General features: G+C 43.7%; 1 protein-coding gene across 2 annotated transcripts; it reads left to right on the forward strand.

The window, feature by feature from the left end:
- Window positions 1–22,168, forward strand: LOC112249824 (cholesterol 24-hydroxylase). Of its 2 annotated transcripts, none has more exons than XM_042319177.1 (15): window positions 1–306; window positions 550–627; window positions 741–822; window positions 1,035–1,108; window positions 1,324–1,410; window positions 1,529–1,667; window positions 1,906–2,019; window positions 2,527–2,689; window positions 11,172–11,237; window positions 11,362–11,485; window positions 15,623–15,707; window positions 16,314–16,424; window positions 20,569–20,657; window positions 21,295–21,361; window positions 21,536–22,168. In XM_042319177.1, exons 1-15 carry the CDS (start codon window positions 158–160, stop codon window positions 21,689–21,691), a joined length of 1,584 nt encoding a protein of 527 aa, XP_042175111.1. In that variant the 5' UTR covers window positions 1–157; the 3' UTR covers window positions 21,692–22,168. The 2 variants fall into 2 exon arrangements, with proteins under 2 accessions (XP_042175111.1, XP_042175112.1); XM_042319178.1 differs by having other exon boundaries at window positions 2–306; window positions 11,413–11,485.
- Window positions 22,169–27,295: the final 5,127 nt, after the last annotated feature.

Here is a 27,295-nt window from a genome sequence, read left to right on the forward strand (position 1 = left end):
TGCTTGACGTGGACATATTTTATGCAGAGTAAACCCTTTCGCTTCACATATGCCTCTCTACTACTAGTACTACTACGGGTGACCAAATTCCGTCCAAAAAGAAACAACAACATAACTGGTTTGCAGGGTCACCACGAGCTATCTAGTCTTCGGAAATATGGCCCTTTTCTCTTTCTTTGCAGGTTGGATCAGTTATTTGCTTATTTGCCTGCTTGGATTGATTTTCATCGCATTTCTCTGTTTTTGTCTTTATATAAAATATATTCATCTGAAATATGATCACATACCGGGACCACCAAGGGATAGGTGAGTCAGTATGATGTAACTTGAATATTTATTTTAAAATGCTGTACCTAAAAGTTATTTTCAACTATATCGAGTGACAACGCATTGGATTTGTTGATAAGGAACTAGGTGAAAGTTAACCTCAACAGCCGTCAGGGTCGCTGTTTGACCTGCCTTTTTCATTTTCACTAGGTGAAGGTATCACTCATGTTATAACGTTCTTATTTTACATTTATGGATGAATTCGTCTCTTGTTCTCCCCAGTTTTTTATTTGGACATTTACCAACCATTCAGAGGGAGATGAGCAATGATCGAGTTATCCACGACAAATTCCTGGAATGGTGAGTTGAATGCTATTGAGCAGCAGTAGACATACACACACGCACGCACACACATACACATTATCAGGTGTTGTTTTTCCTGGGACAATAAAGATCTATTCCATCTTTGACAGGGCTGAGACTTATGGACCGGTCTACCGTATCAACGGTATGCATGCTGTGATGTTGTGTGTGACCTGTCCTGATACCACCAAGGTAAACCTGTGAGATTACTGTAATTATAATCTCTGATGGACTGACGACGTAAACACCTGACCAAATTAAGCAAGATTTTAGTTCTGGGTTAACCAAGATTAGTGTAATCATACATTTTACCATGTTAATTTCTGAAATGAAAGTGCTGTAAAATAACACATTACCCCAATTCCCCCTTCAAACCTTACTGACACTTTTCTTTGTCTCCACAGGAAGTCCTGATGTCACCTAAGTACCCCAAAGCCCCACTGTTCTACAAGCGTCTCTTTAACCTGTTTGGACAGAGGTGAGTCCTCTGTATAATTAATGTTATCTAAATATACTTCCTACTACTATTTATTGTGTCAATGTTTTGGTTTTCTCTTTCAACACAATCCCTCCTAATGCTGGTTATTGCATGCGTAGCCTACAGAGCATATAGACATTCAAACGGGACAACTTGGTCACTGGTCAGTTTATTCAGTCTTAGGGTAAATACTCTGTTGTCCTTCTTCTTCATAGGTTTTTTGGAAATGGCCTGGTCACAGCACAGAATCATGAGGAGTGGTACAAACAGCGAAGAATAATGGACCCTGCCTTCAGCAGTCTGTAAGTCACTTATCCATTTCACATGATGTAATAATCAATTGATCAATCGACTCATTGATCACTCCATTGATCAATCCATCCATCTGTTCATCCATCCATCATTGCTGTGTATTGTTAGGTACCTGCGGGGTCAGATGGGTGCGTTCAACGAGAGGGCAGAGAAGCTGATGGATAAACTGGCAGACATGGCTGACACCAACACAGCTGCCAACATGCAACACATGTTCAACTGTGTGACACTGGATGTCATCACTAAGGTAACGGTCACTTCCTGTTACCCTCAGATCCCCACACTGCCCCTACAATTTATTCTTTCTGTTATAAAGCTACATTTGTTTGTATATCTGACAGTAAAATTGTCATAACAGGCAGTTATAACACACTCATTACCGAAGCAATATACAATTTAGTCTCACCAAGCCAATGTGCTAGCTATAATTAGCATAACTAGAACCAGGAGTTTTTGTCAATCCTCTGTTTTTATCTCATCTGAAGGTGGCGTTTGGAGTGGAGCTGGATCTGCTGAAGGAGAGTGACTCTCCGTTCCCCAACGCTATAGAGACATGTCTGAAGGGAATGGTCCACTATGTCAGAGACTTCACCTTCCAGGTAAATAATGACATTAAGTATGTTAGTGATGCTTCTCCACAACGATGGCTTATTGAATTGATCTATTTGAAATCCTACAGTTTCATCAGTTAAAATCCTGTGTTATAAGAAACTAATACAATTAAAAAATTGACACTCATGAACAGTTTGTTCTAGTCTCTTGTTTCCATCCTTCCAAGTAGGAAGCCTGTAAGATGTGGCTAAATGCACCATAATGCGTTTTACAGCGTCACATTCCCTCGATGGGATTTAAATAAATGGTCGGATGTCATATCTCTAAAGATGTAGGAGTTTATTTTGAGCCTGTTTGCTACAGCAGGAAAATAATCCTGCAGCAACAAAAATGTAAATTATTATGTGGATTATAATTAATTGACATTTTTTTGTGGAAATTACAGACTTTACAAGCCTCTTTAAACATTCAATACACACATTTGCATTTCCTGCAGTGCAGGAAAATTCACATAATTGAAAAAGAGTCATCAAATTAAGATCCTACACATGTAGCTCTACCCAAAGAACAAGAAGTTCATCAACGAGGTGAAGAAGTCTTGTCAGCTGCTGCGTTCGACAGGCAGACAGTGGATCAACGAGAGGAAAATGGCCGTCCAAAACGGAGAGGACGTTCCAAAAGACATCCTCACACAGATCCTCAAGACGGCTGGCAAAGGCATGTTGTAGTACCCTGATCCTAGATCTGTTCGTGCCGTCTTGCCAACTCCTGCAACTGTTCAAGAGAAGACGGCACAAACTGATTTGGGAACAGACTAACATTGGAGACCTTTTACCTGTCACTCTGCATGTGACTTGCTAAAACAGTGATGTTATTGATGAGGTTCAGTAGCACCAGGGCCTGGTTAATGCAGGGACTTACTGTGGCTTAAGCCACTGGGCTCAGGCCCATGGGGGTCCAAGGGGCAGCATAAAAATTTATAATAGATTATATTTTCAACAAAAAGGGAAATATATATGGTATATATTATTCAGACCCCTTGACTTTTTCCACATTTTGTTACATTACAGCCTTATTCTAAAATTGATTAAATCGTTTTTCCCCCTCATCATTCTTCACATAATACCCCATAATGACATCACAATACCCCATAATGATGAAGAAAAACAGGTTTTTAGAAAATGTGGCGAACTACATTTTTTTTTAAATATCACATTTACATAAGTATTCAGACCCTTTACTCAGAACTTTGTTGAAGCACCTTTGGCAGCAATTACAGCATCAAGTCTCCTTGGGTATGACGCTACAAGCTTGGCACACCTATATTTGGGGAGCTTCTCCCAATCTTCTCAGCAGATCCTCTAAATATCTGTCAGGTTGGATGGGGAGCGTCGGTGCACAGCTATTTTCAGGTCACTCCAGAGATGTTCGATCGGATTCAAGTCTGGACTCTGGCTGGGCCACTTAAGGACATTCAGAGACTTGTCCCGAAGCCACTCCTGCGTTGTCTTGGCTGCATGCTTAGGGTCGTTATCCTTTTGGAAGGTGAACTCTCACCCCAGTCTGATGTACTGAGCGCTCTGTATCAGGTTTTCATCAAGGATCTCTCCGTACTTTGCTCCGTTCATCTTTGCCTCGATCCTGACTAGTCTAGATAGTGTCCAAAGAAGGGCCAGGTGCATACAGAATGGTGTTGTCTGCGTAGAGGTGGATCAAAGAATCAAAGAGATTAAACAGACTAGTAATAGGGGTTGCAACAATGGAGGCAGATGATTTTAGAAAGAGAGGGTCCAGATTATCTAGCCCAGCTGATTTGTACGGGTCCAGGTTTTGCAGCTCTTTCAGAACGTCTGCTATCTGGATTTGTGTGAAGGAGAATCTGGGGAGGCTTGGGCAAGTAGCTGCGGGGGGTGTTGAGCTGTTGGCCGGGGTTGGGGTAGCCAGGAGGAAAGCATGGCCAGCCGTAAGAAATGCTTATTGAAATTCTCAATTATCGTGGATTTTTGGTGGTGACAGTGTTTCCTAGCCTCAGTGAAGTGGGCAGCTGGGAGGAGGGGCTCTTATTCTCTATGGACTTTACAGTGTCCCTTTTTGGAGTTAGAGCTGCAGGATGCAAATTTCTGTTTGAAAAAGCTAGCCTTTGCTTTCCTAACTGACTGTGTGTATTGGTTCCTAACTTCCCTGAAAAGTTGCATATTGCTGGGACTATTCGATGCTAGTGAAGTACGCCACAGGATGTTTTTGTGCTGGTCGAGGTTCAGTCAGGTCTGGAGTGAACCAAGGGCTGTTCTTAGTTCTACATTTTTTGAAAGGGGCATGCTTATTTAAGATGGTGAAAAAACTACTTTTAAAGAACAACCAGCACCCTCTACTAATGGGATGAGGTCAATATCCTTCCAGGATACCTGGGCCAGGTCGATTAGAAAGGCCTGTTCGCAGAAGTGTTTTAGGGAGCGTTTGACAGTGATGAGGGGTGGTCGTTTGACCGCAGACCCATAATGGATGCAGGCAATGAGGCAGGGATCGCTGAGATCCTGATTGAAAACACCAGAGTTGTATTTGGAGGGCAAGTTGGTCAGGATAATTTCTATGAGGGTGTCCATGTTTACAGATTTAGGTTTGTACCTGGTGGGTTCCTTGATCATTTGTGTGAGATTGAGGGCATCTAGCTTAGATTGTAGGACGTTTGAGGTGTTAAGAATATCCCAATTTAGGTCACCTAGCAGAACGAACTCTGAAGATAAATGGGGGGTAATCAATTCACATATGGTGTCCAGGGCACAGCTGGGAGCTGAGGGGAGTCTATTATAACAGGCATCAACAGTGAGAGACTTATTTCTGGAGAAATACATTTTTAAAATTAGAAGCTCAAACTGTTTGGGCATAGACCTGGAAAGTATGACAGCCTGCAAAGTTCTGTCAAAGTTCTATCTCTGCAGTAGATTGCAACTCCTAAAGGGAGTGCTCCTAATCTCAGTTTGTTACCTGTATAAAAGACACCTGTCCACAGAAATCTTTCTGATTGAAAGGGGGTCAAATACTTATTTCCCTCATTAAAATGCAAATCAATTCATAACATTTTTGACATGCGTTTTTCTGGATTTTTTGTAGAGTGAATCTATCAGATTCCAACTCTCCACCATGGCCAAAACGTACAAAAGAGCTCTCCAAGGATGTCAGGGACAAGATTGTAGACCTACACAAAGCTGGAATGGGCTACAAGACCATCACCAAGCAGCTTGGTGAGAAGGTGACAACAGTTGGTGCGATTGTTCGCAAATGGAAGAAACACAAAAGAACTGTCAATCTCCCTCGGCCTGGGGCTCCATGCAAGATCTCACCTCGTGGAGTTGCAATGATCATGAGAACGGTGAGGAATCAGCCCAGAACTACACGGGAGGATCTTGTCAATGATCTCAAGGCAGCTGGGACCATGGTCACCAAGAAAACAATTGTTAACACACTACGCCGTGAAGGACTGAAATCCTGCAGCGCCCGCAAGGTCCCCCTGCTCAAGAAAGCACATACATGCCCGTCTGAAGTTTGCCAATTAACATCTGAATGATTCAGAGGACAACTGGGTGAAAGTGTTGTGGTCAGATGAGACCAAAATGGAGCTCTATGGCATCAACTCAACTCGCCGTGTTTGCAGGAGGAATGCTGTCTATGACCCCAAGAACACCATCCCCACCGTCAAACATGGAGGTGTAAACATTATGCTTTGGGGGTGTTTTTCTGCTAATGGGACAGGACAACTTCACCGCATCAAACAACGGGGCCATGTACCATCAAATCTTGGGTGAGAACGTCCTTCCCTCAATCAAGGTATTGTAAATGGGTCGTGGATGGGTATTTCAGCATGACAATGATCCATAACACACAGCCAAGGCAACAAAGGAGTGGCTCAAGAAGAAGCACATTAAAACCTCTTGGTGCTAGGGGGCAAAACGTGGAAAAAAAACGTTCCCGTTTTAAACAGGATATTTTGTCAAGAAAAGATGCTAGAATATGATATAATTGACAGCTTTCGATAGAAAACACTAACATTTCCAAAACTGTAAAGATATTGTCTGTGAGTATAACAGAACTGATGTTGCAGGCGAAAGCCTGAGGAAAATCCAATCTGGAAGGTTTTGAAAGCGCTGCGTTCCAATGACTCCCTCTTTGGCTGTGAATGTACCATCAACGAGCTTACGCTTTCTACGTATTCCCCATGGTGTCTACAGCATTGTGACGTAGTTTTACGCATTTCTGTTGAAGAATAGCCTTAGGCGGCCACATTGAGTAAGTGGTCACATGGTGGCTCCGAGAGAGATTCTCGCGTAAAATACAGAGGTAGCCATCACTCCAATCGGCCCTATTGAAAAACGAATTGTCCCGACAGATATATTATCGAATAGATATTAGAAAAACACCTTGAGGATGGATTCTAAACAACGTTTGCCATGTTTCTGTCGATATTATGGATTGTGGTGACCACAATTTCCGGGCTATTTCTCAACCAAACGTGAAAAACAAATGGAGCTGTTTCGCCTACAAAAATAATCTTTTGGGAAAAAATGAACTTTGGCTATCTACCTGGGAGTCTCGTGAGTGAAAACATCCGAAGTTCATCAAAGGTAAACTATTTAATTTGATTGCTTTTCTGATTTCATGACAAGGTTGCCTGCTGCTAGCAAGGCATAATGCTATGCTATGCCAGGCTATGATAAACTTACACAAATGCTTGTCTAGCGTTGGCTGTAAAGCATATTTTGAAAATCTGAGATGACAGGGTGATTAACAAAAGGCTAAACTGTGTCTCAATATATTTAATTTGTGATTTTCATAAATAGGAATATTTTCTAGGGACATTTATGTCCGTTGCGTTATGCTAATTATTGTCAGGCGATGATTACGCTCCCGCATGCGGTTTTGGGAATACAAGAGGTGTTAAGGTCCTGGAGTGGCCTAGCCAGTCTCCAGACCTTAATCCCATAGAAAATCTGTGGAGGGAGCTGAAGGTTCGAGTTGCCAAACGTCAGCTTCAAAACCTTAATGACTTGGAGAAGATCTGCAAAGAGGAGTGGGACAAAATCCCTCCTGAGTGCAAACCTGGTGGAAAACTACAAGAAACGTCTGACCTCTGTGATTGACAACAAAGGTTTTGCCACCAAGTACTAAGTCATGTTTTGCAGAGGGGTCAAATACTTATTTCCCTCATTAAAATGCTAATCAACTTATAACATTTTTGACATGCGTTTTTATGGATTTTTTTAAGTGGGCAAACGTACAAAATCAGCAGGGGATCAAATACTTTTTTCCCTCACTGTATATGATGAACAGAGAGGAGCAGTGGCGTAAAAGAGGGGTTGGCGGTTGGTGGGTGGGACACAATGCAGATAGCCCGGTTAGCCAGTGTGCGGGAGCACTGGTTGGTCAGCCCAATTGAGGTAGTATGTACATGGATGCATAGTTAATGACTATACATATATGATCAACAGAGAGTAGCAGCAGCGTAAAAAGAGGGGTTGGGGAAATAGTCCGGATAGCCATTTGATTACCTGTTCAGGAGTCTTATGGCTTGGGGGTAAAAACTGTTGAGAAGGACTTTTGGTCCTAGACTTGGCACTCCGGTACCGCTTGCCACGTGGTAGTAGAGAGAACAGTCTATGACTGGGGTGGCTGGGGTCTTTGACAATTTTTAGGGCCTTCCTCTGACATCGCCTGGTGTAGAGGTCCTGGGTGGCAGGCAGCTTAGCCCCAGTGATGTACTGGGCCGTACGCACTACCCTCTGTAGTGCCTTGCAGTCAGAGGCCGATCTGTGCCCCGACACAATCCTGTCTCAGAGCTCTATGGGCAATTCCTTTGACCTCATGGCTTGTTTTTTACTCTGACATGCACTGTCAACTGTGGGACCTTTATATAGACAGTTGTGTGCCTTTCCAAATGATGTCGAATCAATTGAATTTAACACAAACTCCAATGAAGTTATAGAAACATCTCAAGGATGATCAATGGTAACAGGATGCATCTGAGCTCAATTCTGAGTCTAATAGCAAAGGGTCTGAATACTTATGTAAATAAGCTATTTCTGTTTTTAATACATTTACAAAATATTCAAAAAATCTGTTTTTGCTCTCTTTTCTTTTTACAATTTTCTACATTGTAGAATAATAGTGAAGACATCCGAACTATATAATAACACATGGAATCATGTGATATCCAAAAAAAAGTGTCACCGCCCTTTGCCTTGATGACAGCTTTGCAAGATCTTTGCATTCTCTCAACCAGCTTCATTAACTAGTGTCATGGTGCTACGTAACACCAGAAGATTGTGGAAAAGGATAGATGCCCACAAAGAAAATTGGGAAATTTTGAAATGGGAATACTGTATATTATCAAATCAGTCCTCTAGGTTTAATTATTACGTGATTAAACTAATCATGTAAACATTAATTAACTAGGAAGTCCGGGCACCACGGAAAATGTTGAGATTTACAGAGTTATAATTTTCCGAATATAACTCTTCAGATATTTTAATATTTGATCGATTATTCATTCTCATTAATATATTATTATTACCTCATCAGTTCTCATTACTGAACGTCTCAAACCCTATTCTAAATCACCGATATACAAATTGGCTTAATTATCTACTAACTAATTAAGTAACTACATAATCACGCAGAATTACATAAAGAAACAGTAGATATTGGTTACTAACTAACGAAGTGCGCTGAGAGTCGGGAAGCAAGTTCAGGGAGTGAGTGTTTAAATAAATAAACACAACATCATACAAAATAAGAAACACGAACAACGCACAGACATGACACAGGAACAGAAACAATGAGGCCTAGCTGCAGACTAGCAATTATATGTCTAAGATTTGCTCTTATTCTGTAGTGATCGATAGTCTCAGAGTTGAACCATTTCCAGCCGTGTAGCCAAACTACAGGTGTGGTTCTAATGGTATATAGAATTGTAGCCATTCCAACGTGGGGACTCTGTCCCGGCGTTCTTTGACTTAATGTATATTTTGTAGGAAGTGGGTTTTATACTCTGTGGGAAAAGGGGTGGTTCTATGACAGGTGATGTAATGTCTGGGCTCACGGGGGTGTGGCTACTGGCTAGTAAAAACTTAATAGCTAAACTACTATCTCTTTCAGAAGGCCAACTTGACATTACATCTTCTGACAAATAGTTTCATATTCAATCATATATTTTACACAACATTCAGGTAGAAAATGAATAACTGAGAAATGTACACTTCCAAAGCTAGCGTTATTCTGTGCTACCATCCTTCCTAATGTCACAAAATAAAACAACTTTGACAGGATTGTTCTTTAAATATCCACGGACCATTCCCACATTCTCAAAAATATAAATATTGTTTAATCCTCCAATTTTGGGGAATAGGAGTTGAACAAAGAGATGCTCTTTGTTCCTTAGGTTTATTTCCCATTTCTTTCTGCATGATCTTTCTTCATGACCAGGAATTTATGACCTGTTGTAAAGTCATAAAACGGCCATGTCGTGACAGTAGTCACCTGGAATGCATTTCTATTAACAGGTTTGCTTTGTTAATTTGTGTTGTGACAAGGTAGGGATGGTATACAGAAGATAGCCATGTTTGGTAAAAGACCAAGTCCATATTATGGCAAGAACAGCGGTAATAAGGATAGAGATATGACAGTTCATCATTACTTTAAGACATGAAGGTCAGTGGACTGGTGGAAATATGGTGGAACTATGTCCTTTGGTCTGATGAGTCCAAATTTGAGATTTTTTTGTTCCAACTACCCTTACTTTGTGAAATGCTGAATAAGAAAATGGATAATCTTCGCATGTGTGGTTCCCACCGTGAAGCATGGAGGAGGAGGTGTGATGGTGCTTTGCTGATGACACTGTCTGTGGTTTAATTAGAATTCAAGGCACACTTTGCACATTGCCAAGAGTGTGGAAAGCTTCATAAAGGCAAAGGGTGGCTATTTTGAAGAATCTAAAATATTAAATGTATGTTGATTTGTTTAACACTTTTTTGGTTACTACATGATTCCATATGTGTTATTTCATACTTTTGATGTCTTCACTATTATTATACAATGTGGAAAATAGTAAAAATAAAGAAAAACCTTTGAATGAGTAGTTGTGTCCAAACTTTTGACTGGTACTGCATATAGTTTTGATAGATGTTATGTATATATATATATATATATATATATATATATATATAGATTTTAGATTTTTTTTTTTACTGAAACCGCCAACCACATGAGGATTCAGGAGCTCTCAATGAGTATAGACAGCCTGCTGCTGCTCTGAGCTCTCAATGAGTATAGACAGCCTGCTGCTGCCTTCTGCTGCTCTGAGCTCTCAATGAGTATAGACAGCCTGCTGCTGCTCTGAGCTCTCAATGAGTATAGACAGCCTGCTGCTGCTCTGAGCTCTCAATGAGTATAGACAGCCTGCTGCTGCTCTGAGCTCTCAATGAGTATAGACAGCCTGCTGCCTGCTGCTGAGCTCTCAATGAGTATAGACAGCCTGCTGCTGCTGAGCTCTCAATGAGTATAGACAGCCTGCTGCTGCTCTGAGCTCTCAATGAGTATAGACAGCCTGCTGCTGCTCTGAGCTCTCAATGAGTATAGACAGCCTGCTGCTGCTCTGAGCTCTCAATGAGTATAGACAGCCTGCTGCCGCTCTGAGCTCTCAATGAGTATAGACAGCCTGCTGCTGCTCTGAGCTCTCAATGAGTATAGACAGCCTGCTGCCGCTCTGAGCTCTCAATGAGTATAGACAGCCTGCTGCCACTCTGCTAATTGTCAGATGAGAGGTGGTAGGGGGGGTAACTGGGGGGCCCTGCCTTAATTGGATAACTGATTAATACAAAAAAATGAAATAAGCTGCAAGCCTAAGCCCATACATAAGGCAAATAAAATCAAATGTAAACGTTTTTTTTTTATCCAACCACAGGACGCTGCTTTCAATGTTCAAAATACACCAGAGAGCATAATTTAGCCGCAGAGTATCAATATTTTAAACACAATTGATTTGGGTAAAAAATGTATTACAAGCACATACAAGAAATTGCCAAAATCAAGGAAACACTAACGTAGTGTCTTAAAACTGTGTTTGTTACGGTGCCTATGACTTCTTAATCGGGCCCTGAGTAGCACTATTGTCTCAATGCTGTAAACTGATATATTTCCATCATTTCAGAGGAAAACATAGCAAACGATGATGAGGAGCTTATGCTGGACAACTTTGTGACGTTCTTCATTGCGGGTACGTCTCCCTGAAACAAGCGCTATTCTTTCTTTTATTCCATCTTAGTAATATAGTTTCTCCCACACAAATGAAGTTTGAAGAAACAACAGTCACAGTACCTTTGTTGTTTTAATCTTGACAGGGCAAGAGACAACAGCCAATCAACTAGCTTTTGTTGTTTTAATCTTGACAGGGCAAGAGACAACAGCCAATCAACTAGCTTTTGCCGTCATGGAACTGGGAAGGCTGCCAGAGATACTGACGAAGTAGGTGTCACGCCCTGATCTATTTCACCTGTCCTTGTGATTGTCTCCACCCCCTCAAGGTGTCGCTTATTTTCCCCAGTGTATTTATCCCTGTGTTTCCTGTCTCTCTGTGCTAGTTCGTACTATCAAGGCACAAGGCGAGACCAAAATGCAGACACAGGAGGCAGATGGTTGCAGTCTTACAATGTTAATTAATCCAAAGGGATAGGCAAGAGAATGGTTGTGGACAGGCAAAAAGGTCAAAACCAGATCAGAGTCCAGGAGGTACAGAGTGGCAGACAGTCTCATGGTCGGGCAGGCAGGTACAATGTCCAAAATCAAGCAAGGGTCAAAACCGGGAGGACAAGAAAAAGGAGAATGCAATAAGCAGGAGAAAGGAAAAAACGCTGGTTGACTTGGAAACATACAAGACGAATTGGCACAGATAGACAGGTAACACAGGGATAAATACACTGGGGAAAATAAGCGACACCTGGAGGGGGTGGAGACAATCACAAGGACAGGTGAAACAGATCAGGGCGGGATAGTATCCCCCCCCAGGGCCACACTTGGCGTCCTACCTTGGCGTCCTATTCTGGCTGGCCACCAATAACCCGGAGGGGAGGGATGGGCCTGGAGACAGAAGAGAAAGGACAGTCAGTGAGACACAGGCTTAATCCTAGACACATGGAAGGTAGGATGAATACGGAGGGTACAGGGTAACACAAGATGGACAGCAGTGGAACTCAGGACTCTGGAGATAGGAAAAGGACCAAGGAACCGGGGAGACAGCTTGCGGGACTCTACCTGAAGGGGCAGATCCCGAGTGGAAAGCCATACCCTCTGCCCAATATGGTAGCGGGGAGCTGGGGTCCGGCGGCGGTCCGCTTGTCGACAATACCTGGAGTTGGTCTTGAGAGTAGCCGCCCTGGCTCTTCTCCAGGTACGTTGACAGCGACGGACAAACATCTGGGCCAAGGGTACGCTGACCTCCTGCTCTTGTTCAGGGAAGAGTGGAGGCTGATACCCCATGGAGCACTCGAAAGGGGAGAGTCCTGTGGCAGAACTGAGAAGAGTGTTCTGGGCATTCTCCACCCAGACCAGTTGACTCCAGGTAGTGGGGTTAGTTGAGACCATGCACCTTAAGTTGGTCTCCAGGTCTTGGTTGGCTCCGTCCGACTGACAGTTTGGGGATGGAATCCGGATGACAGGCTGGCCAACAACCTAATAAGGCTGCAGAATGCCTTCCAGAACTGAGGACCCCGATCGGACACCATGTCTTTATTTTATTTTTATTTATCCGTTATTTTACCAGGTAAGTTGACTGAGAACATGTTCTCATTTGCAGCAACGACCTGGGGAATAGTTACAGGGGAGAGGAGGGGGATTAATGAGCCAATTGTAAACCGGGGATTATTAGGTGACCATGATGGTTTGAGGGCCAGATTGGGAATTTAGCCAGGACACCGGGGTTAACACCCCTACTCTTACGATAAGTGCCATGGGATCTTTAATGACCTTAGAGAGTCAGGACACCCGTTTAACGTCCCATCCGAAAGACGGCACCCTACACAGGGCAGTGTCCCCAATCACTGCCCTGGGGCATTGGGATATTTTTTAGACCAGAGGAAAGAGTGCCTCCTACTGGCCCTCCAACACCACTTCCAGCAGCATCTGGTCTCCCATCCAGGAACTGACCAGGACCAACCCTGCTTAGCTTCAGAAGCAAGCCAGCAGTGGTATGCAGGGTGGTATGCTGCTGGCGTTTTAAGCGAGAGTCCATAGACCCGGAAGACATGCTGCATCACAAGCTGAGCCGTCTCCTTGGCAGAAGGTAGTTTGGGGAGAAGGATGGGCGGCCTTGGAGAACCAGTCAACTACCGTCAACTACCGTTAGAATGACAGTGTTGCCATCAGACGGAGGGAGCCCAGTGACAATGTCCAGAGATATGAGACCAGGGATGATGAGGAACCGGTAGTGGCTGCAGGAGGCCAGAAGAAGCTTGCCGTGGAGTCTTGTTTTGAGCACACACAGTGCATGCGTTGACAAAGGCAGAGACGTCAGGGACCATTGTCGGCCACCAGGAACATTGTCGAAGGAAGGCTAGTGTACGACGGGGCCCTGGAAGACAGGTCAGCCTGTAGGAATGAGCCCATTCCAGGACCCGGGACCGGACTGGGTTAGGGACAAACAGCCAGTTATCCAGGCCCCCTTCAGGTCCAGGTTGGGAGCGTTGCGCCTCGCGAACCAGGTTCTCAATACCCCAATCCACAGTGGCAGCAAGGCATGAGGTAGGGAGAATGGTTTCGGAAGTCGAGGGTGTGGCAGAGGAACTGTATAGGCAGGAGAGAGCATCAGGCTTCACATTTTTAGACCCAGGACGGTAGGAAATGGTCAAGTTGAATCTGGTAAACAGGAGGACCCACCTGGCCTGCCTTGACTTGAGGCTCTTGGCTGAACAGAGATATTTCAAGTTAGGGTCGGTCCAAACCAGGAATGGCTGTTCTGCTCCTTCCAGCCAGTGCCTCCACTCCTCCAATGTCATCTTCACCGCCAGGAGTTCTCGGTTGTCAACATCATAGTTTCTCTCCGCAGGATTGAGATGATGGAACAGGAAGGCACAGGGATGAAGCTTCTGGTCCTGGGCAGATCGCTGGAACAGGACAGGATGGCCCCCACTCCAACATCCGAAGCATCCACTTCCACCACAAATTGACACGAGGGGTCTGGGTGGATGAGGATGGGTGCTGTTGTGAACTGATGCTTCAGGTCCACAAAGGCTTTGTCGACAGCTGGAGACCATTTGAACGGTACCTTGGGGGAGGTGAGTGCCGACAGGGGGGCCGCCAGTGTGCTGTAATCCCGAGTGAAACGGCGGTAGAAGTTTGCAAACCCAAGAAACCATTGCAACTGCACTCTGGACGTTGGTTGAGGCCAATCCACCACTGCTTTCACCACTGATTTGAACTCACACTTCTCGGCTTTCACAAACAATTGGTTCTCCAGGAGGCGCTGAAGGACCTGTCTGACATGGAATACATGTTCTTGGGCAGATCGGGTATAAAACAGGACGTCGTCCAGGTAGTCGAACACAAACCTGTTTAGCATGTCCCGAAGGCAAAGGCAAATGGTCAGGCACTCAAACTTCTCACCTCTGCCATGAATTCCTCCAAATGACCGCAAATGGCAGATTGTTGTTCCCAAACTGCCGTAGTCCGGGGGAGCGCCCTTCCCGACATTAGCGTAATTATATGCGCTATTTTCGATCGTTCTGAAGAAAACGAAGATGGCTGTAGCTAAAAAATAAGCGAGCACTGAGAATGAAATCCTGGTACCTGCCGGGTTTCCCCGAATATCGCTCTGGAGGAGTTAAGCGGGGTTCACGGGGAGTCGGGAGAGGCTGTACAATCTCACCACAGGTAGGGAAAAAAATTACTGGGTGATTGGGGTTTTTCAGAGGTGCCAGACAGTCTGAGCTAACTCCCTGATTTGCTCCATAATAGCCTTTAACCCATGGTCATGGCTTTCCGTCAAGGAACTGAGCCCTTCCAAAAGGACCTGGAGCAACTCATGATGTCTCCCAATGGAGGCTTGGCAGAGCTGGTCCATGTCTGCTGGGTCTGTCATGGCCAGTTCGTACCATCAAGGCACAAGGCAAGACCCAAATGCAGACACAGGAGGCAGATGGTTGGAGTCTTAAAATGTTTATTAATCCAAAGGGGTAGGCAAGAGAATGGTGGTGGACAGGCAAAAAGGCCAAAACCAGATCAGAGTCCAGGAGGTACAGAGTGGCAGACAGGCTTGTGGTCAAGGCAGGCAGAATGGTCAGGCCGGCAGGTACAAAGTCCAGAAACAGGCAAGTGTCAAAACCGGGAGGACTAGAAAAAGGAAAATGCAAAAAAACAGGAGAAAGAGAAAAACGCTGGTTGACTTGGAAACATACAAGACGAACTGGCACAGAGAAACATGAAACACAGGGATAAATACACTGGGGAAAATAAGCAACACCTGGAGGGGGTGGAGACAATCACAAGGACAGGTGAAACAGATCAGGGAGTGACAGTAGGACTTGTTTTCATAATTTATATTTTGGTTATTGATAATTTCTGTAATAAAAACAGGTTGGTTGAGTTTGTGAGTGTCTCTGACCTCTCTAGGGTGAGGCAGGAAGTGGATGACGTCCTCGGGATGAAACAGGAAATCAACTTCGACGACCTGGGGAAAATGACCTACCTGTCTCATGTAAATGATCTACCTGTCCCATGTTAATTTTGTGTTGTCTTGTCATTACTAATTACTAGCACAATTTCATACTAAAAAAAGCTAGAAGCAGAGCTGCCATTTCTGTCGGTGCCATCTCAACTATACTTGTACTATATTAACTGCAGTTAACTGTGTGACCAACTGGATGTAAACCCGGTTCGTCTGAATGCTACAAGACTGTTTTAGCCGGCTGAGCTAAAGCCTATTACATCCCACTGGGCAACAACTGGTTCAGTCGACATTGTTTCCACGTCATTTCAACTAAAAAACATCTATGCGATAACGTTGAATCAACGTGGAAAACCGATTGGATTTGCAAAAAGACTGAAGGCCATTTTGTCTTTTTGCACCCAACATTTAACCTAAATCCAATGACATGGTGAAATGTTTTGTTGATTTCATGTTTCATTAATGTTGACAACTCAATCAAATATAAATCAAAACTAGATGTTGAATTGATGTCTGTGCCCAGTGGGATGTCCCTTAGGGAGCTAACGCAAGTGTTCAAGTCTCGGGTCACGTAACTCTTCACATCGTCAATTAATCAGCATGGGGTGTTTGATTCATATCATCTCCCCCCGTCAGGTTTTGAAGGAGACTCTAAGGTTGTACCCTACAGCACCAGGCACTTCTCGTTTCATCCCCAACAACATCGTCATCAACGGCATCCCCATCCCAGCAGGAGTCACATGCGTCGTGAGTAGTCACCTCAAAAACAATGTGGAGGAGTGATGACTGTTGTATGATAATATCTCTAAGTTTAGTTGTGGTGTTAACATGTGATATGTTGTGGTACCTCAATGTGGTAAAGGAATGAAGTATCCTTGTCTAAGCCAGTATGGCTCATACCTCAATGTAGTAAAGAAATGAAGTATCCTTGTCCAAGCCAGTGTGGCTCATACCTCAATGTAGTAAAGGAATGAAGTATCCTTGTCTAAGCCAGTATGGCTCATACCTCAATGTAGTAAAGGAATGAAGTATCCTTGTCCAAGCCAGTGTGGCTCATACCTCAATGTAGTAAAGGAATGAAGTATCCTTGTCTAAGCCAGTATGGCTCATACCTCAATGTAGTAAAGTATGTAAACATAACATTTCTCAAAACACCATGATTGTGTAATGAAATTATGACAGGTAGGTGTGTTTTTGAATGTGACCCCAATGTAAATGTTTTAATACCAAAGCCCCATATACTAATCAAATCAAATCAAATGTATTTATATAGCCCTTCGTACATCAGCTGATATCTCAAAGTGCTGTACAGAAACCCAGCCTAAAACCCCAAACAGCAAGCAATGCAGGTGTAGAAGCACGGTGGCTAGGAAAAACTCCCTAGAAAGGCCAAAACCTAGGAAGAAACCTAGAGGAACCAGGCTATGTGGGGTGGCCAGTCCTCTTCTGGCTGTGCCGGGTGGAGATTATAACAGAACATGGCCAAGATGTTCAAATGTTCATAAATGACCAGCATGGTTGTATAATAATAAGGCAGAACAGTTGAAACTGGAGCAGCAGCACGGCCAGGTGGACTGGGGACAGCAAGGAGTCATCATGTCAGGTAATCCTGGGGCATGGTCCTAGGGCTCAGGTCCTCCGAGAGAGAGAAAGAAAGAGAGAAGGAGAGAATTAGAGAACGCACACTTAGATTCACACAGGACACCGAATAGGACAGGAGAAGTACTCCAGATATAACAAACTGACCCTAGCCCCCTGACACATAAACCACTGCAGCATAAATACTGGAGGCTGAGACAGGAGGGGTCAGGAGACACTGTGGACCCATCCGAGGACACCCCCGGACAGGGCCAAACAGGAAGGATATAACCCCACCCACTTTGCCAAAGCACAGCCCCCACACCACTAGAGGGATATCTTCAACCACCAACTTACCATCCTGAGACAGGGCCGCCACTGCGACCTGTACGCTCTCGTTGGCTGGCCCTCGCTTAATACTCGTCGCCAAATCCACTGGCTCCAGGTCATCTACAAGACCCTGCTAGGTAAAGTCCCCCCTTATCTCAGCTCGCTGGTAACCATAGCAGTACCCACCAGTAGCACACGCTCCAGCAGGTATATCTCTTTGGTCACCCCCAAAACCAATTGTTCCTTTGGCTGCCTCTCCTTCCAGTTCTCTGCTGCAATGACTGGAACAAACTACAAAAATCTCTGAAACTGGAAACACTTGTCACCCTCACTAGCTTTAAGCACCAGCTGTCAGATCAGCTCACAGATTACTGCACCTGTACATAGCCCATCTATAATTTAGCAGAAACAACTACCTCTCCCCTTACTGTATTTATTTATTTATTTTGCTCCATTGCACCCCATTATTTCTATCTCTACTTTGCACATTCTTCCACTGCAAATCTACCATTCCAGTGTTTTGCTTGCTATATTGTATTTACTTCGCCACCATGGCCTTTTTTTGCCTTTACCTCCCTTATCTCACCTCATTTGCTCACATTGTATGTAGACTTATTTTTCTACTGTTTTATTGACTGTATGTTTGTTTTATTCCATGTGTAACTCTGTGTTGTTGTATGTGTGGAACTGCTTTGCTTTATCTTAGCCAGGTCGCAATTGTAAATGAGAACTTGTTCTCAACTTGCCTACCTGGTTAAATAAAGGTGAAATCAATAGAAAATAAAAATACACAGAATGTGTTTTAAAACAGAATTGTAGGAACTCCAAAGTGTTTTTTCAAGTGCTTGAGGCGTCACTACAGACCAGGGTTTGATCCCGGGCTGTGTCGCTGCCGGCCATGACCGGGAGACCCATGAGGCAGCGCATAATTGGCCCAGCATCGTCAGGGGAGGGTTTGGCCGGCCTGAATGTTCTTGTCCCATTGCGCTCTAGCGACTACTGTGGCTGGCCGGGCACATGCACGCTGACACGTTCGCCAGTTGTATGGTGTTTCCTCCGACACATTGGTGCGGTTGGCTTCAGGGTTAAGCAAGCAGTGTGTCAAGAAGCAGTGTGGCTTGACAGGGTCATGTTTCGGAGGAATGATGGGTCTCGACCTAAGCCTCTCCCGAGTCCGTACAGGAGTTGCAGCGATGAATGAACAATTAATCCACCCTGGACTATTTACATTGATCCTCCCCTTTGTTTTTACGTGGCTCCTTGCTGTTTACTATCTGTGCATAGTCACTTAGAAATGACCTTAACTAACCTGTACCCCTGCACATTGACTCAGTAGCCCTACCTTACCCCCTGCATATAGCCTCCACATTGACTCAGTAGCCCTACCTTACCCCCTGCATATAGCATCCATATTGACTCAGTATAGCATTACCTTACCCCCTGCATATAGCCTCCACATTGACTCAGTAGCCCTACCTTACCCCCTGCATATAGCCTCCACATTGACTCAGTAGCCCTACCTTACCCCCTGCATATAGCCTCCACATTGACTCAGTAGCCCTACCTTACCCCCTGCATATAGCATCCGTATTGACTCAGTATAGCATTACCTTACCCCCTGCATACAGCCTCCACATTAACTTAGTAGCCCTACCTTACCCCCTGCATATAGCATCCATATTGACTCAGTATAGCATTACCTTACCCCCTGCATATAGCCTCCACATTGACTCAGTAGCCCTACCTTACCCCCTGCATATATCCTCCACATTGACTCAGTAGCCCTACCTTACCCCCTGCATATAGCCTCCACATTGACTCAGTAGCCCTACCTTACCCCCTGCATATATCCTCCACATTGACTCAGTAGCACTACCTTACCCCCTGCATATAGCCTCCACATTGACTCAGTAGCACTACCTTACCCCCTGCATATAGCCTCCACATTGACTCAGTAGCACTACCTTACCCCCTGCATATAGCCTCCACATTGACTCTGTATAGCCTCGTTATTGTTATGTATTATTTATTGTGTTAATGTTAGATTGCTTTGATTAATTTTACTTTAGTTTATTTAGTAAATAACACTTTCTTAAAACTGCATTGTTGGTTATTAAGGGCCTGTAAGTAAGCATTTCACGGTAAGGACTACACCTGTTATATTCGGCGCATGTGACAAATTTGATTTGATTTAACATGTTACTCAAAATTGAATAATCTTTTATGAGGATAACCAACGTGAGAAACAATATATTGATTGAACCCATTGGAAGTCTTTGGTTTTAATCAACTTTCATTTATCTTGAAGCGGGACTCTGTTTTTTAGAGGATTGTGGGTAATTCAACATTTTTAGACTATAATTCTTTCACACATTGTTGTGTACATGTTTGAAGAAAGAAGTCTGTATTTCTATATTGGTATTAAGCAGTTTGTTGTGTAATGGATCATGATGAACGGATATCAAAACTGTCAGGCATTTTGACGTTCAATGAGGTCAGCACCCATTCCCACATTCATGAGTTTCAGTGGAAAAGGCAACTGCAGAGTCCTCAGTTCTTGCAGTTCAACCTCCAGTTACTGCTGGTGGTTTGAACACTGCGCTTGACAATGCCTGCCAAAATGGTATACAGTATCATGGTAAATGATCAAATACATAACACAATGTTAAACATTAAGACACCAGATAAAGGGATCTGATTCTGCACTGGACAGAACTCGAAACACCAAAATAGTGTTAGTGCTCCCAGTCCCTGGCAAGGTGCTGCACAATATTTGATTTAGTGCTGTTACAACACACCATGAAATGTTTCAAAACATCTCAGAATTATGTGTTTTGTCTTTTAAGTTGGTGGCAGCTCAGTTGTCACTAGTTTACGTGTTACAATTCCCCTCATTTTAACAGTGTAGTCAACACCTCTGCACTCATTTTATTTCCTAAAGTGTCTTGAATCTTTTGTTTGCCCCTATCTTGTCTGTCTACAGTTCAATTCGTATGTCTGTGGAAGGTTGGATAAGTTCTTTGAGGACCCGCTGAAGTTTGACCCAGAGAGGTTCCATCCAGACGCTGCCAAGTAAGTCACACAATACGTTGTCATTGTTTTATTGTTTCTTTACAACATTTGAATTGATTAAAGCAGAACTGAACTCGAGAATCAACTTCTCTCGTTGAAAACGGCATATGCTACATTGATATTAGCCAGAAACATTTCTTCCTTGTGCCAAAATTGACTAAAAAGTGCAAGTAGGTTAATTTTGCTATTAAAGTCTGTATCATCCAAAAAGGAGTTTTGTGAGTTTTGTGTACAAGAGTTCATCATTACTTACATGGTGGTTGGGTTATGATTTCGCCCACTAACACGGGATCAACAGCTGCGGTGATTGTGCTCTATCCGATGGTACGGCACAACACACAGACAGTGAGACAGACCTGACCTGCAGCGCAGGGGATCAGACTTTGTTTACAGGAGACAACAAGTTATGCATTTTATACTGCACCAAACAACTTAGCTATATGTAAAATTGCCCGACTAAAACCTTGTCGACAAAAATGCCCTAATTAATAACAGCTTTCTTGAGTTATCTTAGATTCATTCAGACTATTTTGAGGACACACCCACCTAATTTCTCTTAATGAGCAATAGAAAAATCTGTGCATTCAGTAACTCTTTAAGAGCTAACAGACATGTTGTGTTTGTTTCTGTCCTGAAGACCCTATTACTGCTACTACCCCTTCTCCCTGGGACCACGCTCATGTCTGGGACAGAGCTTCGCACAGGTGAGCAGACTGTCCGTATGAAATACATTGAAACAACTTTATTTGGGATTGTTCTCTGCTGATCCTATTATCCATCCTAGTTAGATTACTCCTGGACTTCTGCCTCCAATATAGACTTTTTTATAGTTGAGCACACCAGATTTGTCATCCTTTAAAGAGATCTGTTGTTCACAGATGGAGGCCAAGGTAGTGATGGCCAAGCTGCTCCAGAGGTTTGACTTCAGCCTGCTGCCTGGCCAGTCCTTTGACATCCTGGACACTGGGTCTTTGAGACCAAAGAGTGGAGTGGTGTGTAACATCAGACACAGAGGACAGACACCTGCAGCCTGACCTGACTGGGACCTGAACATGACTAGCACTTCTCTATAACTTGTCTTATTTCTTATACTTCCTAGTGGAGCAAATTATCTCTTTCTTTCAATGAAGCACCTTATTCAAATATCTAGCTATTTTTTATGAAAATGGATTTTGAACAATTATGTTTATTCTTTGTATCAATGGTGAAATAATATCTTAAATATGACGGTTCTATGTGATGAAGAGTTACTAGGACAGACTTGACATAGGAGTGTTTGTATTTGTGCTGATTCCATGTTGTTAATTTACCCTTATCATGTTGTTACTATGCAGTATACCATTTATCACATAATATAAAGGTTACTATGCAGTATACCATTTATCACATAATATAAAGAGATTTATAAAGTATATATTAACTTCTTTGATGAACTTCCTAACCAACATTACCACAATGCCTCTGTGTGAGTGAATTTACTATATTTTAATAAAATAATTGACCAAACATCACTGAGCTCCAGAAGATTAGAATACTTTTATCCACAAGGTGTCGCTGTGAACCTGCAGACAAACCAAGAACATTCATTATCATGTTTTGTATCTTGTTTACACCCATAAGACCTTGCTTTTTTCAATTTTGACTAACGACATGCCACTGACTTTGAGTAATGCCAGTGTGTCTATGTATGCAGATGACTCAACACTGTACACATCAGTTACCACAGCGACTGAAATGACTGCAACACTCAACAAAGAGCTACAGTTTGTTTCAGAGTGGGTGGCAAGGAATAAGTTAGCCCTAAATATTTATAAAACTAAAAGCATTGTATTTGGAACAAAACACTCACTAAACCCTAAACCTGAACTAAATCTTGTACTAAATGATGTTGAAATTGAGCAAGTTGAGATGACTAAACTGCTGGGAGTAACACTAGATTGTAAACTGTCTTGGTAAAAACATATTGATGCACTAGTAGCTAAGGTGGGGAGAAGTCTGTCTATAATAAAGTGATGCTCTGCCTTAACAGCACTATCGACAAGGAAGGTCCTACAGGCCCTAGTTTTGTCGCACCTTGACCACCTGTTCAGTCGTGTGGTCAGGTGCCACAATAAAGGACTGGCTACGAACAGAGCAGCTCGGCTGGCCCTTGGATGTACACAGAGAGCTAATCTTATTGATATGCATGTCAATCTCTCCTGGCTGAAAGTGGAGGAGAGATTGACTTCATCACTACTTTTATTTATGAGGGGGTTTTGAAATGTTGAATGCACTGAGCTGTCTGTCTAAACAACTGGAACACAGCTCGGACACCCATGCATACCACACAAGACATGCTACAAGAGGTCTCTTCACATTCCCCAAGTCCAGAACAGACTATGGGAGGCACACAGTCGTGTCTTGACTACATGGAACTCTATTCCACATCAAGTAACTGACGAAAGCAGTAAAATTAGATTTTAAAAACAGATTAAAAAAACACCTGGAACAGCGGGGAGTGTGAAGCATCGCAAACATTGGGACAGACACATGTATAAACACACACACACACACACGATAACATACGCACTATACATACACATGGATTTAGTACTGTAGATATGTGGTAGTGGTGGAGTAGGGGCCTGAGGCCACACAGTGTGTTGTGCAATCTGTGAATGTATTGTAATGTTTAAAAAAGGTATAACTGCCTTGATGTTGCTGGACCCCAGGAAGAGTAGCTGCTGCTTTGGCAGGAACTAATGGGGATCCATAATAAAAACCAATACAAAATACCTCTAGATGAGTCATTTTAGACAATGAGAATGACAGATCTATAACTCACATTTCTATGTGAATTTGGTCGAGTCACCCAAAAAGTGACATATTGCAGCTTTATAAATGGACAAGTAGACTAGTAGCACAGATACTGGATATAGTGATGAGATGCCTGCATCTCCACTCTAACAATGGGATTTGTTGTCCACAGGGCAGAATGGTGGGCTGTGAAGCTCCCTCCTATTCCTATCTTTGGATTGGTGGATACATCTCGTTATTTTAATAAATTTTTAAATATCCGATGTGAGGTATTGACGTCACCATCAGTATTCGGTAGAGAGTGAGATGCTATGCTACTAGCCTCATGTACATGTATAGACCGTCTCAAATTTCAACAGAGAAGGTCCTATGCTAGCCTCATCAAATCAAATCAAATGTTATCGGTCACATACACATGGTTAGTAGAGTGTAGCGAAATGCTTGTGCTTCTAGTTCCGACTATGCAGTAAAATCTAACAAGTAACCTAACAAGTAACCTAACAAATTCACAACAACTATCTTATACACACAAATGTAAAGGGATGAATAAGAATATGTACATATACAGTTGAAGTCAGAAGTTGACATACACCTTAGCCAACTACATTTAAACTCAGTTTTTCACAATTTCTGACATTTAATCCCAGTAAATATTCCCTGTTTTAGGTAAATTAGGATCACCAAATGTTTAGCAGATGCTAAACTACAGGACTGTTTTGCTATCACAGACTGGAACATGTTCCGGGATTTGAGCATTGAGGAGTAAACCACATCAGTCACTGGCTTTATCAATAAGTGCATCAAGGGCGTCATCCCCACAGTGACTGTATGTACATACTCCAACCAGAAGCCATGGATTACAGGCAACATTCGTACTGAGCTAAAGGGTAGAGCTGCCGCTTTCAAGGTGCATGACTCTAACCCAGAAGCTTACAAGAAATCCTGCTATGCCCTGTGACAAACCATCAAACAGGCAAAGCGTCAATACAGGGCTAAGATTGAATCATACTACACCGGCTCTGACGCTCGTCTTATGTGGCAGGGCTTGCAAACTATTACAGACTACAAAGGGAAGCACAGCCGCGAGCTGCCCAGTGACACGAGCCTACCAGACGAGCTAAATCACTTCTATGCTCGCTTTGAGGCAAGCAACACTGAGGCATGCATGAGAGCATCAGCTGTTCCGGATGACTGTGTGATCACGCACTCCATAGCCGATGTGAGTAAGACCTTTAAACAGATCAACATACACAAGGCTGCGGGGCCAGATGGATTTCCAGGACATGTGCTCCGGGCATGTGCTGACCAACTGGCAGGTGTGTTCACTGACATTTCAACATGTCCCTGATTGAGTCTGTAATACCAACATGTTTCAAGCACACCACCATAGTCCCCGTGCCCAAGAACACAAAGGCAACCTGCTTAAATGACTACAGACCCGTAGCACTCACGTCCGTAGCCATGAAGTGCTTTGAAAGGTTGGTAATGGCTCACATCAACACCATTATCCCAGAAACCCTAGACCCACTCCAATTTGCATACTGCCCAAACAGATCCACAGATGATGCAATCTCTATTGCACTCCACACTGCCCTTTCCCACCTGAGAAAAAGGAACACATGTGAGAATGCTATTCATTGACTACAGCTCAGCGTTCAACACCATAGTACCCTCAAAGCTCAACACTCAGCTAAGGAACCTGGGACTAAATACCTTCCTCTGCAACTCGATCCTGGACTTCCTGACGGGCTTCCCCCAGGTGGTGAGGGTAGGCAGCAACACATCTGCCACGCTGATCCTCAACACTGGAGCTCCCCAGGGGTGCGTGCTCAGTCCCCTCCTGTACTCCCTGTTCACCCACGACCATGCAATCACGACTGCAAAAACCATCATTAAGTTTGCAGACGACACAACAGTGGTGGGCTTGATCACCAACAACGACGAGACAGCCTTTACTACCACATGATAAGTGGTACCCAAGTGCCAAGTCTAGGACTACAGGAAAAAAAGGCTTCTCAACAGTTTTTACCCCGAAGCAATAAGACTCCTGAACAGGTAATCAAATGGCTACCCCCCAACCCCTCTGTTTTTTACGGTGCTGCTACTCTGTTCATCATACCGGAGTGCCAAGTCTAGGACAAAAAAGGCTTCTCAACAGTTTTTACCCCGAAGCAATAAGACTCCTGAACAGGTAATCAAATGGCTACCCCCCCAACCCCTCTTTTTACGGTGCTGCTACTCTGTTCATCATATATGCATGGTCACTTTAACTATACATTCATGTACATACTACCTCAATTGGGCCGACCAACCAGTGCGCCCGCACATTGGCTAACCGGGCTATTTACATTGTGTCCCACCACCAACCCCTCTTTACACTACTGCTACTCTCTGTTCATCATATATGCATAGTCACTTTCACCATATCTACATGTACATACTACCTCAATCAGCCTGACTAACCGGTGTCTGTATGTAGCCTCGCTACTTTTATATAGCCTGTTTCTTTACTGTTGTTTTATTTCTTTACCTACCCATTGTTCACCTCATACTTTATTTGCACTATTGGTTAGAGCATGTAAGTAAGCATTTCACTGTAAGGTCTACCTGTTGTATTCGGCACACGTGACAAATACACTTTGATTTGATTTGTCAGAATACTAGTAGAGAGAATTATTTATTTCAGCTTTTTATTCTTTCATCACATTCCCAGTGGGTCAGAAGTTTACATACACTCAATTAGTATTTGGGAGCATTGCCTTTCAATTGTTTAACTTGGGTCAAGCGTTTCAGGTAGCCTTCCACAAGCTTCCCACAATAAGTTGGGTGAATTTTGGCCCATTTTTGCCCTCCGTGCTCACGCACGCTTTTTCAGTTCTGCCCACAAATGTTCTATGGGATTGAGGTCAGGGCTTTGTGATGGCCACTCAAAAACGTTGACTTTGTTGTCCTTAAGCCATTTTGCCACAACTTTGGAAGTATGCTTGGGGTCATTGTCAATTTGGAAGGCCCATTTGCGACCAAGCTTTGAGATGTTGCTTCAATATATTGTGGTATCCCAGGAGGTTTACCCCGGGGGATGGTAATAGAGAGGAGGTATGTGAGGCGACGTTGGCTCCCTCTGTTGGGAATACGAGAGCTGGGCACCCGACTCGGACATCTCTAAGTGGAGGTAATTAGAGGAAAGTGCCAACCAGCCGTGGAGGCTAAATAAAAGGAGCACGGTGGCACACCGCCAGAGAGAGAACGGGGAGAGACCGGGGTGAGACCGACAACAAGCAAAATTAGAGAAGAAGGACTGAGCCAAACCGAAGTGATTTTCTTTGTTATGCTTATTTTCTGTCTTAGAAAGTTTTTTTTTTGTTGTGGACTAAAGTCTCCCTGTCACTGTGTCAATCTCTGCACGCTTACCACATATGTTGGAGAATGTTTGCATCTCAGTAGCTTTGGGTGCTGTGGGCTCGAGCGTATGGAGATCACCATGGTGGAGCTGGTGGCTCAGTTCATCCTCAGCCAGCAGAAGCAACAGGCTCTCCAGGAGCAAGCACTGGAGGAGCAGCACCAACAAAACTGCAGACTGGTAGTGAAGGTAGCCCAGTTGAAGGTTGGGAGGGCTCAGGAGTGTGGCCCGAATCAGTTCCTGGTTCAGTTAAGGGATGAAGATAACGTGGAGTCGTATTTGTGCAGCTTCGAGAGGATGGCACAGAGGGAAGGATGGCCCAAGCCCAAGTGGTTCAGCTTGTTGGCACCCTACCTCTCTGGGAAGGCCCAGAAGGCCTACTTTGATTTGAACACTGACCAGGCTGCGAATTATGAGGGACTCAAAGGGGAGATACTGAGCC

The sequence above is a fragment of the Oncorhynchus tshawytscha genome, unplaced genomic scaffold (genome assembly GCF_018296145.1).
Source record: "Oncorhynchus tshawytscha isolate Ot180627B unplaced genomic scaffold, Otsh_v2.0 Un_contig_388_pilon_pilon, whole genome shotgun sequence".
NCBI lineage: Eukaryota > Metazoa > Chordata > Actinopteri > Salmoniformes > Salmonidae > Oncorhynchus > Oncorhynchus tshawytscha.